At 37.2% G+C, this 21,770-nt stretch overlaps 1 protein-coding gene across 4 annotated transcripts in view; it reads right to left on the bottom strand.

Moving 5' to 3' along the window:
* Positions 1-21,770, bottom strand: part of CDK14 (cyclin dependent kinase 14) — a 600,313-nt gene that overhangs the window by 445,312 nt on the left and 133,231 nt on the right. For all 4 annotated transcript variants that reach the window (XR_006211062.1, XM_042966088.1, XM_042966101.1 and 1 more), the window contains exon 4: positions 8,786-8,880. Coding sequence is in view for 3 of the 4 variants with exons in the window: in XM_042966088.1 (XP_042822022.1) it covers positions 8,786-8,880 (95 nt within the window). In the remaining variant the exon portion in view is untranslated. The remainder of the gene's footprint in view (positions 1-8,785; positions 8,881-21,770) is intronic.

Raw genomic sequence — 21,770 nt, 5'->3', positions numbered from 1 at the left:
AACTGAAGCTAAAAGTCTCACTTCCTATGTTCTGGGATGCTCACTCAGAGAACCCAGAGAACTCTAAGAGAGCCCAAGCCACATGAAGAGTCAGCACCAACTTGCCAGCCATGTAAGCCATGCTGGCAACGGATCCCTTGCATCTCATTCAACTGCACAAAATGATAGCAAATGAAGAAGAAACAAACTTTTCCCACCCTTCTCCAATTGCAGATTCATAAGCAAAATAAATGATAGCTGCTGTCTTAAGTCTCTAAGTTTTGGGGTGATTCCTTTTGCAATAATATATAAGCAGAACATTCCTAACATGATCTTCAAGGCCTTGCAGATTTCTCAAAATTCAATTCACACCAATCTCCCCTGAACATACCCCATGTCACATGGGGCTCTTGGCATCTGTACAACACACCAAGCTTTCCTTGGGGTCTGTCCCTACACTTTACCTGGTTGGTCACATATTATTCAGATCTAAGAGTAAATGTCCCCTCCTCAGCAAGGCTGCCACTGTCCATCCATATAAAGCAGGCTTATTGCTCACCCCTCCTTCTCATGCAAATTACCCACCACTCTCTATCTTAATTCTTTCTCATAGCTCTCTTTTCTTTTATGCAATTTAAATTACAGATGTGTCTGCTGACTTAATTAGTTTTTTTCTCCCCTACTAAGCAGCATAGGCAGCATAAAAAGAAGAACTTAGTTTTGCTTACCATTACATATCAATTCCCTGGCCCAGTACACAGAACACACCAGGGTCTTGGTAAATGCCTCTAAAGGAGGAAGCTCTTTTACTAGGCATGGAAGGGAGGAAGGAAGGAAGGAAGGAAGGAAGGAAGGAAGGAAGGAAGGAAGGAAGGAAAAGGGAGGGAGTGAGGGAGGGAGAGAGAGAGGAAGAAAGAGAGAGGGAAGGGAAGGGAAAAAAGGAAGGAAGGAAGGAAGGAAGGAAGGAAGGAAGGAAGGAAGAGGGAGGGAGGGAGGGAGAGAGAGAGGAAGAAAGAGAGAGGGAAGGGAAGGGAAAAAAGGGAGGAAGGAAGGAAGGAAGGAAGGAAGGAAGGAAGGAAGGAAGAGGAAGGGAGGGAAAGGGAGGGAGGGAGAGAGAGAGAGGAAGAAAGAGGGAGGGAAAGGAAGGGAAAAAAGGAAGGAAGGAAGGGAAAGGGAGGGAGAGAGAGAGGAAGAAAGAGGGAGGGAAGGGAAGGGAAGGGAAGGGAAGGGAAGGGAAGGGAAGGGAAGGGAAGGGAAAAAAGGAAGGAAGGAAGGAGGGAAGGAAGAGAGAGGGAGGGAGGGAGGAAGAGAGAAAGAGGGAGGGAAGAGAAGGGAAAAAAGGAAGGAAGGAAGGAAGGAAGGAAGGAAGGAAGGAAGGAAAAAGGAAGAAAAACATGAACTGACTCTATGCACTCCTTGTTCAGACCATGGCTTCTCGACCTTGGCCCTATTGACACTTTGAGCCAAACAATTATTTCTTGTGAGAGGCTGTCCTATTCATTTGTAGGACATTTCACAGCATCCCCTGCCTCTTGATGCCAGTAACACCACCACCACTCCCTCAGTTGTGAAAAACAAAACTGTTTCCAGATGTTTCAAATGTCTCCTGGGGAGCAAAATCAAGAACCAGTTGAGAACCACTGATTTAGAATGGAAAGATGCTACTTTCCCAGCATCCCGGTTGAAACTAAAAGAATCACGATAATAATGAAGCAACTCAGGGATGTGGATATGCTTTAAACTGAAACCAATCTTATCCATATATCCTTCTCCTGGCCCTCCTCAGAAACCACTTAAACTGAACCATAGGGGCGATATCCAAGATGCCTGGACATTACAATAATTGGAAATTCCACACTTTTTCAAAAAATTCCTCCACTAACCAAAAAAATGCTTCAATTTTCACCAGCTGGGCATGTCTGATATATGACCACAATTCTGAAGACATCAAATATCACAGATTCTTTTGAGGGTCTCCAAATCAAATGATCAAAGAACTCTGATAATAAAAATGGCTAACAGAGACCAATACATTTAAACATTGTCTAATAGGAAAGTTATTCCTATACCATTTAGTCTAGTAATTGAAATCATACTTCTCGCCTAAACAGTATCCCCATTGTCACTTTTGTCAAAAAGATTAGGCATTGTTTGTTTATCTGCTGCAAACTAAATGAAACCAGCTGTGCCAATGAACCAGACTCCAATGCCTTGTCTTCTTCCTCTAAAGGAAGTCAGAGCTGAATCTGCAATAAGAAGAGACTTTAGGGTTTTTAGAATTAGTAGATGTGGTGGGTGGGCTATTATCCTCCTTGGCTTAGGTAAGGATAAGAATTCTACTTTTTCAACTTTCACCTAGACACAAAGAACCCTGGATCTGAAAGGTAAAAGGAATAAACTCATTTACTTCCTTAGCTTTTTTCTTTTTAATCCAGTTCCTCTAGTCGTACATACGTTGTAACGCTGTATTTTGTGCCTTAAATTATAAGCTAACACTGACAACATTATCATACTATGATGCCATTTTCATACCCTGTGATTAATAATGTGGACACAGGCTCGATCTTTAATGCAAATGGTGATAATAAGATTTGGCCTGTGGACTCAAAGTCTAAAAGAAAATCAGAGCAGGCCTAATGAGAAACAGAGACTGGGCCTCGGGAGCATCCTGCAGCAGAGCTCATAAAATGTAATCAGATTTGTCTCTTTTGTACAGAGTTCCCATTTGTGGGTAGGCAGCCTCTCAGGATGCTAGAAATCAGCATGACAATCCAGGTGTCAACACTTAAGATGGAAACTTCAGTGAACCCGGAGTTCAGTGTTTTCCATCTGGGGATTTCTGATTTTTAGAATTCTTCAAACTCCTCCTGATAGTGTTTCAATGGAGTTGACCTTCAGGGCAAGCAGTAAGAGCCACCTCTTTAATCTCACATATTCTGAAAAGGTGGTTAACTGCCACAGCCTTTCTTCTTGCTGCTGCTTGTTTTAATTAACAGCATTTCTTCCCCCTATTTCTCCTGGGGCTTTCAAGAGCTCTTTGAAATGTGTTTAGTATAGTTCAGTCTTGGTTTGGCATAGTCTCTCAATTTATGAGGTCGTTTCATTCAAGTTCAATTATTCAGCACAAATTGGCAGAATGAAATGCTAAAAGAAGATTGGCACTTTCAATCACATAAATCTCATGTTACATAAAGTGAGCAAATTCCTCCATTGTTCTTATTGACCTCTGAGATAACAATTTACGGCTGGCACAAACCAGTGTGGGCAGGCTTCTCTGCTTAGCAGGCTCCCGCAGGAGTAAGGCTTTGGCAACATCACCTCAACAGAAACTGAAGATAAGCAGAAAAAAATGACCAGAAATCAGGACCATCTGTAGGCTGACTTGGTCTAAATAAGTCCAATGCTCTAATTCCAGAGATGGAACAAAGACCTGGCTTTTCCTTTTCTAAGTGACATGAAGTATGGGAAAATCAAAAGCCTCACATCCTCTCTAGATAAGTAGGAAAGAAAGGAGAGGACTCTGTTCTAGACAAAAGGAAAGGTTCATAACTTCTCAGCACTCGTGGCAGGTGCAGAAACCTGAGACGGGGGGCGGGGGGAGGTGGAGAGCTCAGGTGTCTAAGAGAGACTTGGGTGTACTCTGCCTACAGATTCCAGTTCATTGAGGAGCGTGTGGTCCCCACCACATCTCAAGACTGAGGTGCTGTGGTCACAGCTCTTATCTACATCAGCCAGGTATTTATGGGGACTCACACAGAAACGATCCACCAACCCTGACCAATTACATTGCTTAAAGCCAATTCCACTTTGGGGCACCTGGGTGGCTCAGACTCTTGATTTTGGCTCAGATCATGATCTCAGGATCAAGCCCCGCATATGATTCTGTGCAGACAGTCTGCTTGGGATTTCCTCTCTCTCTCTCTCTCTCAAAATAAATAAGCTTAAAAAAAAACCAGTTCAACACGTAAACATAATATTTTTTGCTTAATCAAAATTTGCACAATAATCCAAATGAATCAGTTTGCTTTTACTTTAACAAATTCAGTGGAAAGTCTGACAACAAAGGGTGAAAGTCTCACTATATTTGCTTGGAGACCACAGCCCAAGACAACTGTCCCAAGGATTCCTATGAATACACGCAGTGATGAGGGAGGCTTGATTTAAAAGCAATGAGGCTTAGCATTATCCTCTGCAGTTCCATCCATGCCATTGCAAATGGCAAGATTTCATTCTTTTTTATGCAAAGCAAGTCAAAGAAAGACAAATACCATATGATTTCACTCATATGTGGAATTTAAGAAACCAAACAAATGAGCAAAGGAAAAAAAGTAAGCGAGATTGAGAGAGAGAAAAATCAAGAAACAGACTCTTAATTATAGAGAACAAACTGATGGTTACCAGAGGGGAGGTGGCTGGGGGGATGGGCTAAGCAGGTGATGGGGATGAAAGGAGAGTACTTGTCTTGATGAGGACTGGGTGATGTATGGGAGTGGTGAATTACTATATTGTATACCTGAAAAGAACATAACCCTGTATGCTACCTGGAATTAAAATAATTTTTTTTAATTAAAAAAAAAATAAAAGCACATGAGACTGTGAGTTTGATCAGTCACCCCTGGAGAGAACATATTTTAAATGCTTTAGTCAACATCATCCTCTCTTTCTTCCTTTTGAAAACCCCATGCCATTTTACCTGGGCCTTTTGTTACTGTATTCTAGCTCATATCAAATATACTACATTCTAACTTCTATAGAGTTAGGTATGTGGACCATCTGCCTTCAAGACTGTGGAGTCTCCTAAGGTTAGAATCCACATGTGATTCATCTCTTCTTCACCTACAGTATAAAAAGGGCATAAAAACAACATAATAAACACTTGTCATTGGTTGAATAAGCTCAAAAAAATGTTAACAAGTCTCTTAATATATACAAGTCCCTGGGATAGGGAGCCTGAATGGTTCAGTCGGTTGAGTGTCCGACTCTTGGTTAAGGCTCAGGTCATGGTCTCACAACTCATGAGTTTGAGCCTCAAGTCACACTCCACATTGATGGCTTGGAGCCTGCTTGGGATTCTCCGTCTTCCTCTTTCTCTGCCCCTCTCCTGCTCATGCTCACGTGCACACGCTCTCTCTCTCTCTCTCTCTCTCTCAAAATTAAATAAATAGACATTTTAAAAAAATCCCTTCAAAGGTCCTTGAAAGCTAAAAAGATGATTTTGAGGTTCTAAAGACAATTTTAAATGCAAAATATTATACAATGCATAATTTCTTTAATCTTATATTAAATGTTACAGGGATTTAAAAGAGAGAACATAATCAGGAAACCAAACCAGGATAGAGATCAGTAGTCAGAGTGATGATAAAATGTCTCCCTTCCTCAAATATGAACACACACACACACACACACACACACACACACACACACACAGAGAGAGAGAGAGAGAGAGAAAGCATCTTCAAATGGAAGAACACTGGTTTAAAAAAAACAATCTCTACTCAAATATGAAAATGTGGGAAGTCCAAAGCTTTTATTAAAAAAATTAAAAAGCTTAGTTGTGAGTGTTGTATGTTGACATGATTGCAGTACCAGTCATATTCTTTAGAACCAAGCTCATTATCAACAGGGCTACACAGTATAGAAATCTTAGTCAATTTCTCCCCAACCTATATGTCTCTACAAGAATAAGAAGCTGAAAACAATTCAAGGTAATAAAAAGCCTCTCTATTCCTTCTGAATTTTCAAAACTATAGCTAACAGCAACTCCATCTAAGTCAACAAGTACACAAACTTTTTGGGGGTGGAGAGGACAATATCTTTTGATTGTATTATTTAAAGAAGAACTATGAAATAAAAGATGACATAATATATACCATAAGTAGTAAAAAAAAAAAAATACACATACTGTCATAAATTTAGTGCCAAATTAGTGAGGTTTGAAATGCACAAGTGTTATGGATTATGTCCTCCAAAAAAGGTATATTGGAGTTTTAGTCTCTAATACCTCAGAATGTGATGTAAGTTCTTTGGAAATAGGGTCTTTACAGAGGTAATCGAGTTACAATGAAGTCATTAGGGTGGGCCCTAATCCAATATGATCTCTGTCCTTACAAAAAGGGAAAATTTGGATACAGACACACACACACACACACACACACACACACACACACACACACAACATCATGGGAACATGAAGGCAGAGATTGAGGTGATGCACCCACAAGCTAGAAGTGCCAAAGATTGCCAGCACACTGCAGAGACTAGGAGAGAAACAGGGAACAGATTCTCCCCTACAGAACCAACCCTCAGAAGGCACTAACTCTGCCGACACTTTGGTCTTAGACTTTTAGCTTCCAGAACTGTTAAAATACAAGTTTTTGTTGTTTAAGCCACCCTATATGTGGTACTTTGTTTGGGCAGCCCCAGCAAATTAATACAATGAGGTTCATGGCAAAATCCAAACTTGACACGTGTAAATCAAGGCATATATGTAAAATGCTCACAGACTAAAAAATAGTGAGATCCCTACAAATGCCAGGCAGTTTTACCCCAAGACAATGATAGCTGCTCTCAGAGAAGATGCAAAAGATAACGTTTAAAGATAGAGGCAGGGGTGCAGACATTGCTGGGAGAATGGTGAGGAGCCACAACACTTGGCTGGCTATTTAAATTACAGCAGTTCAGGGGACACATCAAACAAACTCAGCTCTCAAGCCTTACTAGAGGCACCTAACTATTGTGCTCTGGCCTAACCCCACCACCTTCAAGCAAGCAAGCACAGACAGCCTGTCATCTCTTAAAGCAGGTGAGTGGTCAATGGCTTTCATCTCCAGCTGGAGGAAATTAAATGCTGCATGTGACCAGCAGCCTTGAAACTGCTTGAGAAATGCTGACGAGATATATTTAGGCCTGCTGGAGTGAAGAGTATTAACTGTCCAGAACTGTCCTTCTCAAAGATTGCAGATACTTAAAAGGCAGTCTTTTCTTTTATTCAAGCATAATAAATGAAGGATTTTTCAACTATCTCTAAGATTTTGACATCAATCTTACAGTTAAACATTTAATAGAGTTATTAACTTACACTTGGATATCAGCTGAGTATATCTTTTTTGGGAAGGCACTTCAAAGTAATTGGTGTGTTTCCTTATAATGAAATAATATGTTTGCTTCTATTTGATTCATGATTACCACAAGCCAGAGCATATGTGAGAACCATCTGGAATATTCAACAAGGACCAAGGCTTTCCAAGGCAGGCCTTATACTGTTGAAGCAGTGTTGTGTAATGGTTGGAAAAGAATGGCTTCAAACCAGAGAGACGTGAGACAAAAAAAAAACTTTGCCACTAACCAACTGTACACACTTGGACAAGTAGCTAAAACCCGTCACGCACCAGGATTCCTAGTCAAATGGAGATGATAATAATAGGAACTATCTTATAGGACATCGTGAGGAATAAGTAAGAGAATGGATATGATATATAATGATATACATTACACAGAATAATTGCTTAATCCAGTGTAGTTATCCTTATATTATAGACATTAAATGTAAGTAGTTTTTATAAATTAGAGAAATCAGTATTTTTCCTTAAGAAAGAATATAAAGTTTGACATAAAACTTCTATTGAAATTTGCTCAACAATAGTCAATAATGCTCAAGCACCCTAGTTAAGTCATTGACAGCCCTCTAGACTTGGTTTGGTTTTTTATTCCCCATCATGTTGATTTTTCATTCAAATTTTTTAAAAAGACTTTTTTTGCAAATATCTAAAATCCCAAAGTTAATACTACTATTTTTGACTTCTATTATTCCTGCATCCTTACTTACATATCTTCCTTTGTCAGAAGTATTTCTTCATCCTCTTAAAAACCATAAGCAAAGGTATAAGACTACATTCCAGAAAAGCCAAAGATTAACAAAATTGCCAAAATTTCTAATTATATGTTTAGAATGATCCTTCATTCTATGTAATTAATTAGGTTAAAGTTTCCTATCTTCCATAATAACTTAAAAGGGACAAAAACAGGGATGGTTCAGAAAATTATTTTTCAACATTATTTGGTAATAAGGTTATTAAGGTAAAACAAGGCTTGAATCTCCTACAGTTGTTTGAAAAATAGCATTATATTTCTACATGCCACTGAATACAGTAACTCTGTGCTCTTAATCAATAAGAGAGAGGGAGGAGGCCTATCAGAAACATAGAGGGTAAGCTCTTTAAGAATACAAATTTGTGCCTGACCTCAGGATAGCATGAGGGTGGGGGTGGAAGACAAGAACAGGAGGGAAGGGTTGTTTCTCCAAAGTGAAAACTATATGTAGCATGATGCCAAAGTACACAGGTAGGAAAAAAGAAAAAGTTTGTGTTTCTTTTAAATTTAGTGACTTCTGAAAGATGAAGTAAAAGTTCAATCTAAAAAGACACAAGGATGGCTAATACATTTAGCTTTGTCAAATCAGTACTCTTCTTCATAAGCAAACATTAAATCACCAAGAGAAATTAATCGTATCATTCACCTGGAAATGAATTCTCATTCTAGGGTTTCGGCTCCAATGTCAGGGGGGGAGGGTAGGACAGAAAAGATAAATTGGACAAGTCTGCAAACTGTTTGCTAGCAGAGAAAACCAATTCTGCTGACTTTTACACTTCCTAAAACAACAACAACAAAAGCTGAGAGGGGAAAATCTATTGTCATTTTAAATGAGAATTAATTAAATAAATTATTTAATATTATTAACTATTAATAATTAGTATTGAGAGAGCAGGTACATTTTAAATGTGAAATATTCAAAAACGAATGAACTTACTTGCTTTTTCCTTTGTAAACTGTAGCATAAGATCCTTCCCCTAGTTTTTCCAGTTTTTCGTATGAGTCAGCTTTTCCAAATTTGGGGCTGGTTGGCTAAAAATGGAGCAGAGGGTAAACAAAACAGATTGTATCAAACTAATTAACAATAAATAGGCCAATTTTGCTAAAAATGTACAGATTCTGACTCTGTAAATAACTTTTTTCTAAGAATACTTATTCTAAAAAACAACATAACATCTATTCAGGATACAAAACTCAGAAGATGCAGGTGAACAGAACATAGGGTAGAAAGTTTAAATAAGCTATCCACCAAGACAGAACCACTGTTAATATTTTGACATCTCTCCACGTTGCTGCAAATGGCAGGATTTCACAGGAGGGCACTTGTTGGGATGAGCACTGGGTGTTGTATGTAAGTGATGAATCACGGGAATCTGCCCCCAAAACCAAGAGCACACTGTATACACTGTATATTAGCCAACTTGACAACAAATTATATCAATATATATATATATATATATCGATATATAGATATATATATATTTTTTGATATATATATATATATATATTTTTTTTTTTTGGGGGGACAGAGAGAGACAGAGCATGAACGGGGGAGGGGCAGAGAGAGAGGGAGACACAGAATCGGAAACAGGCTCCAGGCTCCGAGCCATCAGCCCAGAGCCATCAGCCCAGAGCCTGACGCGGGGCTCGAACTCACGGACCGCGAGATCGTGACCTGGCTGAAGTCGGACGCTTAACCGACTGCGCCACCCAGGCGCCCCTATATATATATTTTTTTGATACCTCTTCTTCCAGCACTATGTGCTAAAGACTGCTTTATTACATAAAAGTAGGATTACACTATACATACTGAGTGTAATCTGCTGTTTTTTCCACTCGATATATTATGAGTATTTTCCATGTCATTATATAATCTTCTAAATTAGGGCTGGCTAATCCAACCTACCACCTGTTTATCTCACAAACTTAGAAAAGTTTCTACTTTTTAATGGGGGGTGGTGGTCAAAAGAAGAATAAAATTTCATAGCATGAGAAGACTACATATGAAAATCAAATTTTAATGTCCACAAAGTTTATTAGAGTGCATTCATGCATGTTCATATACACATAGTCTTATGACTTGCAAGCTATTACAGAGTCGCAGCTGCAACAGAGATGATATAGCCAACAAAACTGACACTATTTACTATCTGACCCCTGTTGCAAATCATGACTGTATAATATGCAGCCATTTAAAGGCTCCTCCAATATCTCTTAGCAATAATGCAAACAGATAATCAAAGACATATGAATCAGATATTACTCATTAACACAAAAGGAACTGTCTTATGTATTATAAACCAGTCTTTAAGGTTTAGCTGCAGCAAAATAATTCTTCCTCAAGACATGGTACATCCCATCAAGACCATAAAAGTGCTGAGTGAGTAATCTCACTCTTACTGTCCCCAGCTCCTGCCTCAACTTTCACCAGACAGCAAGAAATGGGGAGTGTTGTCCTCCACGGGGCAAGTTATCAATTATTTTAATATCACTATAAAAAGGTAATATCAAAACATATCAGAAAATGATAATTATAAAAGGAATTAAAAGCACCTTAAGGGGATTATCGAATCTCAGAAATTTGCACAGAGGAGACAGCTGAGAGTGTGGGTATTTGGGCTAGAAAGGCAGAGAGAGTACTGAAGAAGCCATTACCCAGAGAAAGGATGGCAATCTCCCCCATCCCCAAGCTATAATCCCTGTCTCTCTCATACAATCACTAGAGATGATTTACAGGAAACAGAACAAACTGATAGCAATTCTCAAACACAAAAATGAGCATATAATCCAAAATCACAAATCATTTCAGGAAAACCAACACCTTGGAAAAAAAAGGTATAAAATTCAATGGGCAGATAAAGTAAAACCCTGATATTATAGTTGACATTGCAAAGAATAACTCTGAGTAAAAATAACCAGTATCATCAAAGAGATTTCAGAAGCTATCATATCCTTTAAGAAGAAATAATTAGAGATTTATTTAATGAATGAATTAAAATATTCAATGGGCAGTGAATAAAAGAACCAACATACATGAAAAGTGATATGAAGTGTTTGAACAGAATTCTCCCAGAAATGTTTAGGGGGAGGTGACATCTAAATAGAAAATTTATCCAACCAGGATATTTTAACACACAATAATGAACAAAAATACAATTAAGCAACATTTTCAAAATAAACAGTGAAAATGATTTTGAATCACTAACAATATACTCAAAATAGTCTTCTCAGTGGGATGGAAAAGCTGCAATTTTACCACTTACAGAAAAAAAATCTAGATATAAAATTCTGTATTATCTCAATATAAGACATAGTTGGAATGATGGGGGAAGTGCAGAAAGGCAAGGAACACTAGGGAAAAAAAGAAGCATCAGCAGGTTGAGATTTCTTGAATTGGACAGACTGCAGATACTGAGTAATGCCAAATGCATATGTTTTGGTATGTTTCTTAACTCTTAAAAGATAATCACAAAAATAACATGAATAAGACCTACAAGTCCCAAACAAATTAGGGACAAATGAATGGAAGAACACAATGTAATGAGGAGGAGGAGGAGAGTAAAAAGTGGAAAGTTAGAGGAGGGGGATGCTCAAGAACAAAACACGTTAAGTAAAAATTCATAAAATAAGGTTAAGTCTAAACATATCAATCACATCAACCAATAACCTTGATTACAATAAACATAAATGAACAAATTTCTTCTCTTAATACAAACTTTTCAGACCAAAAAAACAAAGAAAGTCTAGCAATATGCTCTCCAGAAGAGACAGAATTAAAATAAGTAAACCTGAACATAAAGGAGTAAAGGGAAAATACAGCAAAAAAAAAAAAAAAAAGTAATTTTACAAAATAGTGCATTAAAGCAATAATGAAGACAAACAAGATAGAATTCATAAAACAACAAATAGATTAAAGTTGTATACCCCATAAAAATGTATATTAGAATCCACAAAGAAATTTAATAATCATGAAGGAGTATGAGTCAATTAACATAGTTTTGGAATGTATCAAACAGCTGCTAATAGCAATAAAATGAGAAATTGTCAAATTCACAGTGATAATTGGCAACAAACATACATCACTCAGACATCAACAAAGCAAGCAAACAAATGAAGGATTTATAAGCTTGAATATTAGAATTACCACTTTAATCTAATACACATATTAATATATATTCCTTTCAAGCACACATTTTAATTCATAAAAAAATGACCATAGATTAAGCCACAAAGAAAATATCAATAGTCAAAACTGCAGGAACATTTTAAGTTACTTTTTCTAAACACAATGCAATAAAATTAGCAATTAAGAACAAAGGGAAACATATATTTTAGGCATGTGAGTTAAAAAGAAAATCAAAATTGAAAATTCATAAATAAATATGTGGCACTTAGGACATGACATTTTAAAGCCCAGGGAATACAGCCAAATCAATACGTACAAGAAAATGTACATATATATGAACATACAAGAAGAAAGGTTGAAAGTAATATGAATTAGACATAATAGGAGAAGATTAATAAAGACAACGGACCACGTATTCTTTTCTTCAAGAAACTTGTAAGGTATAAACATGTGTTGAGCTGAATCAAGTAAAACTTAATGGAAAATTACATTCAAAATCGCCTGACTAGTCCTGTGTGGGTTATGTTCTCATGCATTTTTCATCACCGGGAAACAGCTTGCGAATGTCACACTTTACCATCACCCTTCTGAGCCCAAGTTTTAAATAGAAATTTTAAAACCTATATTAAACTTCAGTATAAAATGATCTTCAATGGGGAAAATATTGTGTTCACAGTTCCACTCTAAATTATTTAAAATTAGAATGAAAAGTCTGTGTTTGCTTTTGTGCTCCTTTAAGAATAAATCTAATCTAAGTTAAAGAAAAAAGCAGCAGCAGAAAATTACCTCTTTACTATTAGGAGATAAACCGCTAATGCGTACTTATAGCAAGTACAAGACATAGTCACATAAAACTGGTACAAGAATGTGAAGTCAGTATTTTCTCTTCCTGAAAAGGCACAAATAATTTTCTAAAAATGATATATTTGATTCTTCATAAACTGTCTTATATATTAGAGCTGGTGTAATTGTTTTAGGATACAGATCACACTAAATGTACTACTTAAAGAAAGTGAATTGAGGAAATTAGAAAAACAAAGAGAATACACTTTCAAAAAAAAAAAAAATGAACACCCTCATTTGTCCATAAGAAAAATCAAGTAAAAGAAGATGCTAAATGGCACAAAGTGGTCTATTTATTTAATTAAATGGATTTGGATGCATTAACTGCCATGGTGAAAGTATACCCTATTAATACTGTGATGGCAGAAAATTAATATTTGCCACATTGGATGGTAAGACAATCAATGTTATTTTCCCTGTGAAACTGATGGATAGATTGTGGAAATACACTATAATCTAAGATCAATCATGCTAGCTTCATAGCTCCATTCACATGTAATGTCTCTCTAAACATTTCTATCTTCAAAAGAACGGGTCTATGGAATAGGCCATGTCTATGAGATAGTCTGAGCTTTAGTCTTGTAAAGTCAATCCCCTATTTTAAGTAAACAGAACCGTTCTGATCTCTAATTAGTATGCATAGAAATAAGGAATCCAACTGCTAAGTCATCAACGAGGCCAATAATAAAATACTTCCCATCAAATGAGTGAAATTAAGAATAATTCTGAAGGAACGGTCTTATTTTATTTGATAATTAAAGTTCAAGCCTTTGGTTTGTCTATTTTTTTCTTGCAACTTTTTAAAATCATATTTAAGTAAAGATGCTAGATCAAACCAATATGTAGTTAGTACTAAATATTATCTTTGGCTCTTTGCTGTCAGGTGCATGAGTGGATTAGAAACAATTTTATGGGGCAACTATTCTCTGTTTATCACATCCTTAGAGTGCAGGCCTGAGATAGCACTTTAGAGAATTGGAAATACAGAGGGCTAATCAGCAATTACCAACCAATACTAACTTCACAGAGATGTGGAATTTAGTGAAATAATATAAATACATTTTTTTTAACAGAATAAAGGTACAGAGACCATCAATTGTCTGGACCAGTGGAGGGGAACATTGGCACAGATAATGAAAAAATGAAGATAATATTCCAGCTGAATGGTGTCTGCCACCCTGCCATGAAGGACATGCTCATGGCCCTTGTTAGCTCTAGTTCATGGTTTGTGTAATTTACAGTGACAGCTAGTTAATATCAAGTGTTTGCTATGTGCCTGGCTTTGAGCTAATCACTTCAAATACATTATCCAACTTTAATTCCTAGAACACCACCCTGAGGTTGGTTCTGTTAGTATCCTCACTTGAACATGAGCAATTTAAAGACTGGAGAAGTAAAATAATTCATCTAACATCCTGTAGCTAATGGCAGAGCTAGAATTCAAACCAAGTTAATTAGAATCAAGAACCTATTTTCTTTACCACTACTGCACTGGAAGAATCTTCCCATGGAGACCTAACTCTCATGGAAGAGGCATTAAATTCTTCTTGAATTTATCATCTACTGAAACCCCATTCCTAGAAGCAGGGATGTGTTTTTTAACTATATTTTTATAAACCGCATGAGAATACTTCAATGTTCATTCTAACGACACCATGACACGGCTATAACAATGTCTGGAATTTCATACTGAATTCACTGAAAATGATTTTAACCTTCATAAATAACCCCTTGCTTAGCATTACTGATGATGCCCTAAATTGCAGGCAAACCACAATAACAATCACTGCACTACTACTGTATTATACTATAATTTTGAGAGTGGATGTGAGGGTAAGGTGGGAAGGATTCAATCAGAACCACGTAGCCTTGTTAAATGAGAATTTCAAGTGAAATATGCCTTTGCTCATTTTTTTTCTGCCTTTGATTTCAGAAAGAGGCTCTATCATCCTGTATTTCTAGCCCTATTACACAGTCACACTAAAGTAATCCACACTTGATGGATAACTTGGTTACAAAATAGATCTAGATGCCACACAGAGAGATAGATCCAAGCACCACAGGTGGTTACATCATGACAAGGGGGCTTGGTTCTATCTGGAAATGTTCAAGTCCCCACAAGAAGAAGGCAATGCCAAGATAAGACCCACCCCCGCTCCCCCCAAGGATAAACACCTGAGAACTAAAGTAGGACTCTCATGTTTCTCATGTTTGCACCTTCTTCCCCTCTCTTCAGATTGGGCCTGACTATCATGGGATATAGATTTTTCTGGAGATGGGAGGAGACAAATTTGGAGGACTTGGTGGAACATAAAGAGGACCTTAATCTAAATATGAATTTCTGAAAATATGTTCTCTTTAAGCTTAGCTTATGATAACACAGCTTAATGAAATCCCTTCTAAATTGGGCTAGCAAGAAAGGCAATGTCCCATAGCACTTCCAATAGCTCTAGCCATTGAGGAGCACAGCTGGGTTGGAGGAGGTGGGAGGAAAAGGGGAAGGAAAGCTTGTCTTGTCAGTGACAGTATTAAATGCTACCCAGGGACTAGACCCAGGAAGAGTGGGCACTCAAGATTAATGTCTGAAATAAATAAAATCTGTCAAATTACCTCTTGAAAGATACCAATTCAATTAAAATCACATTCTTTAGATCCTGCCTGAATTTTAAAGTGCCACTATCTAGACAAATTCAGGAAGTACAGGTGAATGTGATGGTCTCCGTGATCAAGGTCCTCTTGGCTTCTTGATGTCAGTCATGATTCCTAACATAGACAATGACCAGTAATGTCAGTGCAGAGATATATACCCAGTTGGGAAGACGTGGCATTACACAATATATCTACCACAGTATTTCCAAGAGACAGGAATGGTACCCTGTTTTCCTCACTAAAATACAGGCTCAGCACCATGCCACTTCTGTTCACTTTCTCCCTCGTTCTCAACTGTGCCCTTGAGGCCTATTCAAGATAACTAATACATCAAAAAATAACAATAAAATAAAGATATGGCATTAAACCTGCTGGCTCTTGGGTAAAGGGAGTGTTCTGATGCCTATCAGCCTTTACAAATCTTTATAATAATATCTGTCCTAAAACCCATGCCAGTGGGTGTGAAACAATCAAACCCATACACTATCAGATGGCATATAAAGTGGCAAAACACAAAAATTGTTACTGCCTCCATTTTCTGCCCAATGAAGAAGAATCCAAAGGAAAATAGTCTTTCCATTTAAAAGAGAGAGAGAGAGAGAGAGAGAGAGAGAGAGAGAGAGAGAGAGACAGTATCATAAAATACCCTCTTCCATCGCAATAGGGGAGAGAACAAAAAGGTTGTAGGTAAAAAGGACTCCGAATAAAACAGAATATTACAGCATCATTCTAAAGAGGAAAAGAAACCATTTCCAGCTTGAGGAGAAAAGAACAAAGACATTTTTTCCAAGGCATATTGAATGGAGGCAAAAACCCCTATAAAGAAAAGAAGCAAAGCAGTTTCCACACAAAGTAAGTGGCCTGATATATAAGAAAGACTTCCCAGGGAAGAACAGGAAAGGGTAAGCCCAGTAAGAAACTCAGGAAAGAGAATCTAAACGAAGTTAACAATAGGAGAGAATCAGTATAAATTTCTAGTTAAACATAGTAGTTTTAACACAGGTATTAATCTCTCCCCCTCACCAATCTGTACTAAATTGACAGTCAAGTTATAACTCACAAGGGCAAACAGAATAGTAAGAAGAAGATTGCAGACAAGATAGATACAAACAAAAATTAGGAGACTGGAGGCAAATGGATGGTAGGTCACTGACTAGGACGATGACCAAAGGCGTAAACCAATTAAGAACAAACTCAGTTCATACTCCAGAATTCCAGAAACACTCAAGAATTAGAAGCTGAACTTTAACGAGGGGCCAAAAACAAAGTGCTTAGTTGGAATGAGTTTAAGAAACAGGTCCTTTCCCAGGAACTTGACTTTCTGGATCAGGTGTCTGCCCTTCCCTGATCCCTGCAGAGGCTTATTCTCTGAAAAGGGTGAACCAGACAGGCTCAGAACTGGGACAGACACCAAGCACAGTGGAAATCAGGATGAAGAGCCATACTGAATGAAAACAAAGCACAAGACAGCCTGTGCAGAACTGGGAGACACTGGGAGACACTTGAACATCTCAGAAAAATAGCAGTTAGGCTTTTGTATCCTAAAAAATAGATCTGTAAGTTTACTCAGCCAAGGAAAAAGATGGATTGATCCTGACATGTGATAGCCTTCCTATGAAATGACTAGGTCTTTACTGCTATTGCCTATGCTGAGCCCTGCCTGTTGACAAGCACTGATGGCACAAAGAACTTCCTATCAACTTGTTTGTACATTACTCATAATATGAACTCAGCCAACAGTTCTATCCAAAGGCATGATCTAGACTCACCAAAATTAAAAATCTTAACAGGCAAGGCAGAGACCAAAACAAACAAACAGAAACAAAGAACTCAAAGGAAACTGGAGATAATTCAGGAAGTATAGTAAAATAATTCCTCAAAATTTCTCTAAGCTATGTTTAGTATCTTCAAAAACATATGAGGCAACATATTATTCATTGAAAAAGAACAGATTCATTAAAAAATTTTTTTTAATGTTTGTATATTTTTCAGAGAGAAAGAGACAGAGTATGAGAGGGGGAGGGGCAGAGACAGGGGGTGACACAGAATCCAAAGCAGGCTCCAGGCTCTGAGCTGTCAGCACAGAGCCCAATGCAGGGCTCGAACCCATGAACTGTGAGATGACCAGAGCCAAAGTTGGATGTTTAACTAAGCCACCCAGATGCCGCTGAACAGGTTGATTTTAAAAAGAACTTAGGAATAAGAAAGAGCTTCTGGAAGTAAATGTCAGCAACAATTAAAAATTTAACTGAAGTGTTAAAATTTTTTTAAATATCCATAAAGCAGAGGAAATCAAAAAGAAAATGAATATACAATAAAACAATATTTTCTGAAATTGAAAGAAATTAATTTCAAAATTGAAAAGATCCCCTAAGTCCCAAGAAAAAGGTACACATCAGGGATGAAAGGAAAGTCTTAGAAGTTTCCATAAAGAAAAAAAGCAGATCACAAAGAATGAATTAGGAATCAGAATAGTCTATGGCTTTAAATAACAATATAGGGACAAAGCAATGTCTTCAAAAGGCTATGAAAAAATTTATTTTCTAAGCTAGAATCCTAAACACAGATTATTAATCAAGTTGCCAAGTATGAATAAAAGCATAGGTGTATGGCAATGACATAAACCAAGAACAAGACATATAACCCAGAGCTTAGGTATTTAACACAAAAATGATGGAAAAGAAACTTCTCAAGAAGATGGTGAAGGGAAGCCTCAGGACAGCAGGCTTGGAGATCAACTAGTCCAGACTGGATTAGAAGGAATGACAACATCAAGGACAATCTCAGGGGGAAGAAAAACTGACAGGTTCCTTGATTCTGATTTGTTTCAGAAGTTTTATAATGTTACCAGATAGTCTGGAACCTCAATTTGTGATTGTAATTATAATAATTCATAGGAGGCAATTATGACTAAGAAAATCTAAAAGTTATCCAAAGAAGGATAGAGTTGTTGAATCACTTTGTTGTACACCTAAAACTAATGTAACATTGTGTGAACAACTATATGTCAAGAAAAAATAAATTTTAAAAAGTTATTCATGGAACAGCGTGGCTGGGTGGCTCAGTTGGATGAGCGTCCCGTTCTTAATTTCAGCTCAGGTCATGATCACATGTATGGTAAGACTGAACCCTGAGTCAGGCTCTGCACTAACAGCATGAAGCCTGCTTGGGACTCTGCCTCTCCCCCTCTTGCTTTCTCTCTCTCTCACTCAGAATAAATAAACTTTAAAAAAAAGTTATTCAAGGGTCACCTAGGGTGCTCAGTAGGTTGAGCATCCTACTTTGGCTCAGGTCATGATCTCAGGGTTCATGAATTCAAGCCTCACTCACATCAGACTCACTGCTGTCAGCGCAGAGCCCACTTTGGATTCTCTATCCCCTGTTTCTGCCCATCCCCCACTTGCACTCTCTCAAAAATAAACATTAAAAAAAAAGGTATTCAAGGAAGGAAATTTAATCATAGTATATCATGTTGTCTTGCTATGAACAGCATTTATAGCATCATAAGATGGCAGATACTACTTATTAAAAGCCAAAAAGTAGAGGAAATATATTTGGGGATAAGACATAGCAGAGAAAATCCTCTCCCAAATCTAGAGGCTTGTTCAGATTCAGGTTTAATTTTGTTGGTGTTTTGTGTTAACTTCCACTAGGACATCATAATGTTTGGCTGTCTCTCTTTTGGTGATGTTAGTAGGTATTGACAATCATTACCTATATATATTAACTTGTCAGGGATTACCAAATTGTGATTCCTAAAGACACGATCCTTTCTTTATTTATTAGTGGGATTATTTCTAAAAGAGAAATTCACCCTCCCCCATCAAAACTAGGTAAATCTGAGGTAAATTTTATATAGGAATCACAGAAAATAAATGCTTAGTCATTTGCTTTTTTACCAGTTTTCAACAATGATTCTTGTTTTTATAAAGATTTCTCTTGGGTTTCGTATGTTAATTTATAACATCATATCTCTAATTTTTCCAATTGCTTAGAGTATTTCCATTGATTCCTTTGGACTTTCCAGATATGTCATCAAAAATCTGCAAATAAAGATAATTTCACCTCCTAGGTTGCTTTCATTATCTTTAAACATGCTACTCTGCTCTTTTTTCTTTTTTTTTTTTTCATAGTTTTGTATGGGATTTAACCAATAATTTTTCTATTGGCTAGTTTTAGCAAAATGAACTATTCAGTAGTTTAAGATAGGGGTGTGGCCAAGATACCTTTTCTAGCTTCCTAGAATAAAGTTCTTTCATCTTTTTCATGAAGTTAAAAAAATTAAGAAAATCTAGCACACACTCTTCCCCCATCTGTTTTGCCCCAACACTTCGTTCTGGATCATCCATTTCCTCTGTCCCTGTTGAACGTGACCTGCACAGAAGTCTACTTCAACACTTCTATTCAGTACAGGGATCTGTCCTGGAAAGGTGCTTCAATTTGGCTTTCTAGAGAAGTCACAAAAAGGCCAGCAGACCACTCTAATATCAGTAGACCACCATGGTCTCCTTGCATTCATCTACTCACAGAAGCAATCCAAGTCCCTCCCAGTTGCTGCTATCACTGTCCTAAGAATGACCCAACAAGCTGCAGTGTGTACCTGATCATAACGGTAATGGGGGCTTTCTCTGACACAGCTTTCCCTGAGCTTCCAATCTCACACTTTCTGATACCACGCAGTTCTGAAAACTATTAATGTGTTCCCCTCACTCCTATTTTAAGGTTCATGAGTTACATTTTCACCTGTATTTGTTGTCATTATCCACTGGTTTTGGTTTTACTCTACTCGTTGTTCCAATCACAAGAGGAGTTCAAAATCTATTCCACTGCAATACTCCCAGACTCCTCTATTTGATCTTCTAAGCTATGTTCAAGCATTACTTTAATAAAGATAAAATTTAGCTTTAGAGAGAAAGAGATACCAGAAGCATTAAGCAAGACTCAACTTTCCTTAATAAGAATTGAAATTAATTCCTTATTAAATATTAAAAATATTGAAACCCCATTGTTATCATTCATAGTGCAACAGACACAATGACTTTTAAAACCACATGACCCCTAGTAGCAACAAGCATACCCAGCACCCACATCTTGGTTTCTAAATACCACTTTCCAGTAAAAGGAACTGAGATTCTTTGGAGAATGGCTAGTTTTAGGTCTGGGGCTGGGAAAATACAACATAAGTCAAAAGTGTCTTGTAGGATCAGAAAGTAAGGAAGTACTCAAAAAACAGAGGGATGAAGACATCTCAAAAGGACACAGGACCCAACCTAAATGAGTTCCCAATGACTAAAGTAGGAAGAATCTAAGCAACAAAAGAAGTAACTTACCAGTAGATTATAACTAGTATTACAGATAAAATACAGGACAACTAGTTAAATTTAAATTTCAGGTAAACAGGAAATAATTTTTTAGTATAAATATGCCACATTGTAATATCTAAAAATGCCAGTTTCTATGCACCATTTAAAGGCTGACATATAATAATACTTTTTAATGCTTATTTATATATTTTGAAAGAGAACACACATGAGTGGGGGAGAAACAGAGAGAGAGAGGAAGAGAGAGAATCTCAAGCAGGCTCCGTGTTGAGAGTGCGGAGCCTGACACAGGACTCAATCTCACAAATCATGAGATCACAACCAGAGCTGAAATCAAGAGGCGGATGTTTAACTGACTGAGCCACCCAGGTGCCCTGACATGTAATAGCATGAAGATAACTATAGAGTAAAACACATATAATTCTCTTTCCATAACATAGGCTTAATCATTTTCAACAACTTCTTTCATTCCTTCTAAATGCCACTAAAAGTTCTCCCAGGAGTTAGGGATATATCTATGACCTAGATAGATGTTACCTTGCACTCACAGGCCAGTTTGAGGAAAAAAAACAAACAAACAAACAGATAATCAGTGATCCTAACAAATGCTGCATTGATAGTATTTATTTCAGCTTCATTAACACAAAATGTGACAAGATTTGTGCAGTGTCACACAAGTGTCAATACTTTCCTAGCAGTTGACATTTCTGGCTCTGTTTTACCCTCATCAAATTTAATATTTAATATTTGTGAAATGGCATGGTTCTTAGCAAGATAATAGAATCAAAATTCTCTTAGCATTCTCCTCTTAGCTTTTAAACTGTTAGAACATCACTCAAAGGTTCTTAACTGTAAGTTAAATTTGAAAATTAATTTTTAAAATTTTTTGATATTTATTTAGAGAGGGAGGGAGGGAGGGAGCACAAGTGGAGGAGGGACAGAGAGAGAGGAAAAGAGAGAATCCCAAGTGGGCTCTGCACTGC

This window comes from Panthera tigris, chromosome A2 (assembly GCF_018350195.1).
Source record: "Panthera tigris isolate Pti1 chromosome A2, P.tigris_Pti1_mat1.1, whole genome shotgun sequence".
Taxonomy (NCBI): Eukaryota; Metazoa; Chordata; class Mammalia; order Carnivora; family Felidae; genus Panthera; species Panthera tigris.
The sequence above is the reverse complement of the archived record's forward strand: the minus strand, read 5'-3'. Positions and strand labels throughout refer to the sequence as shown.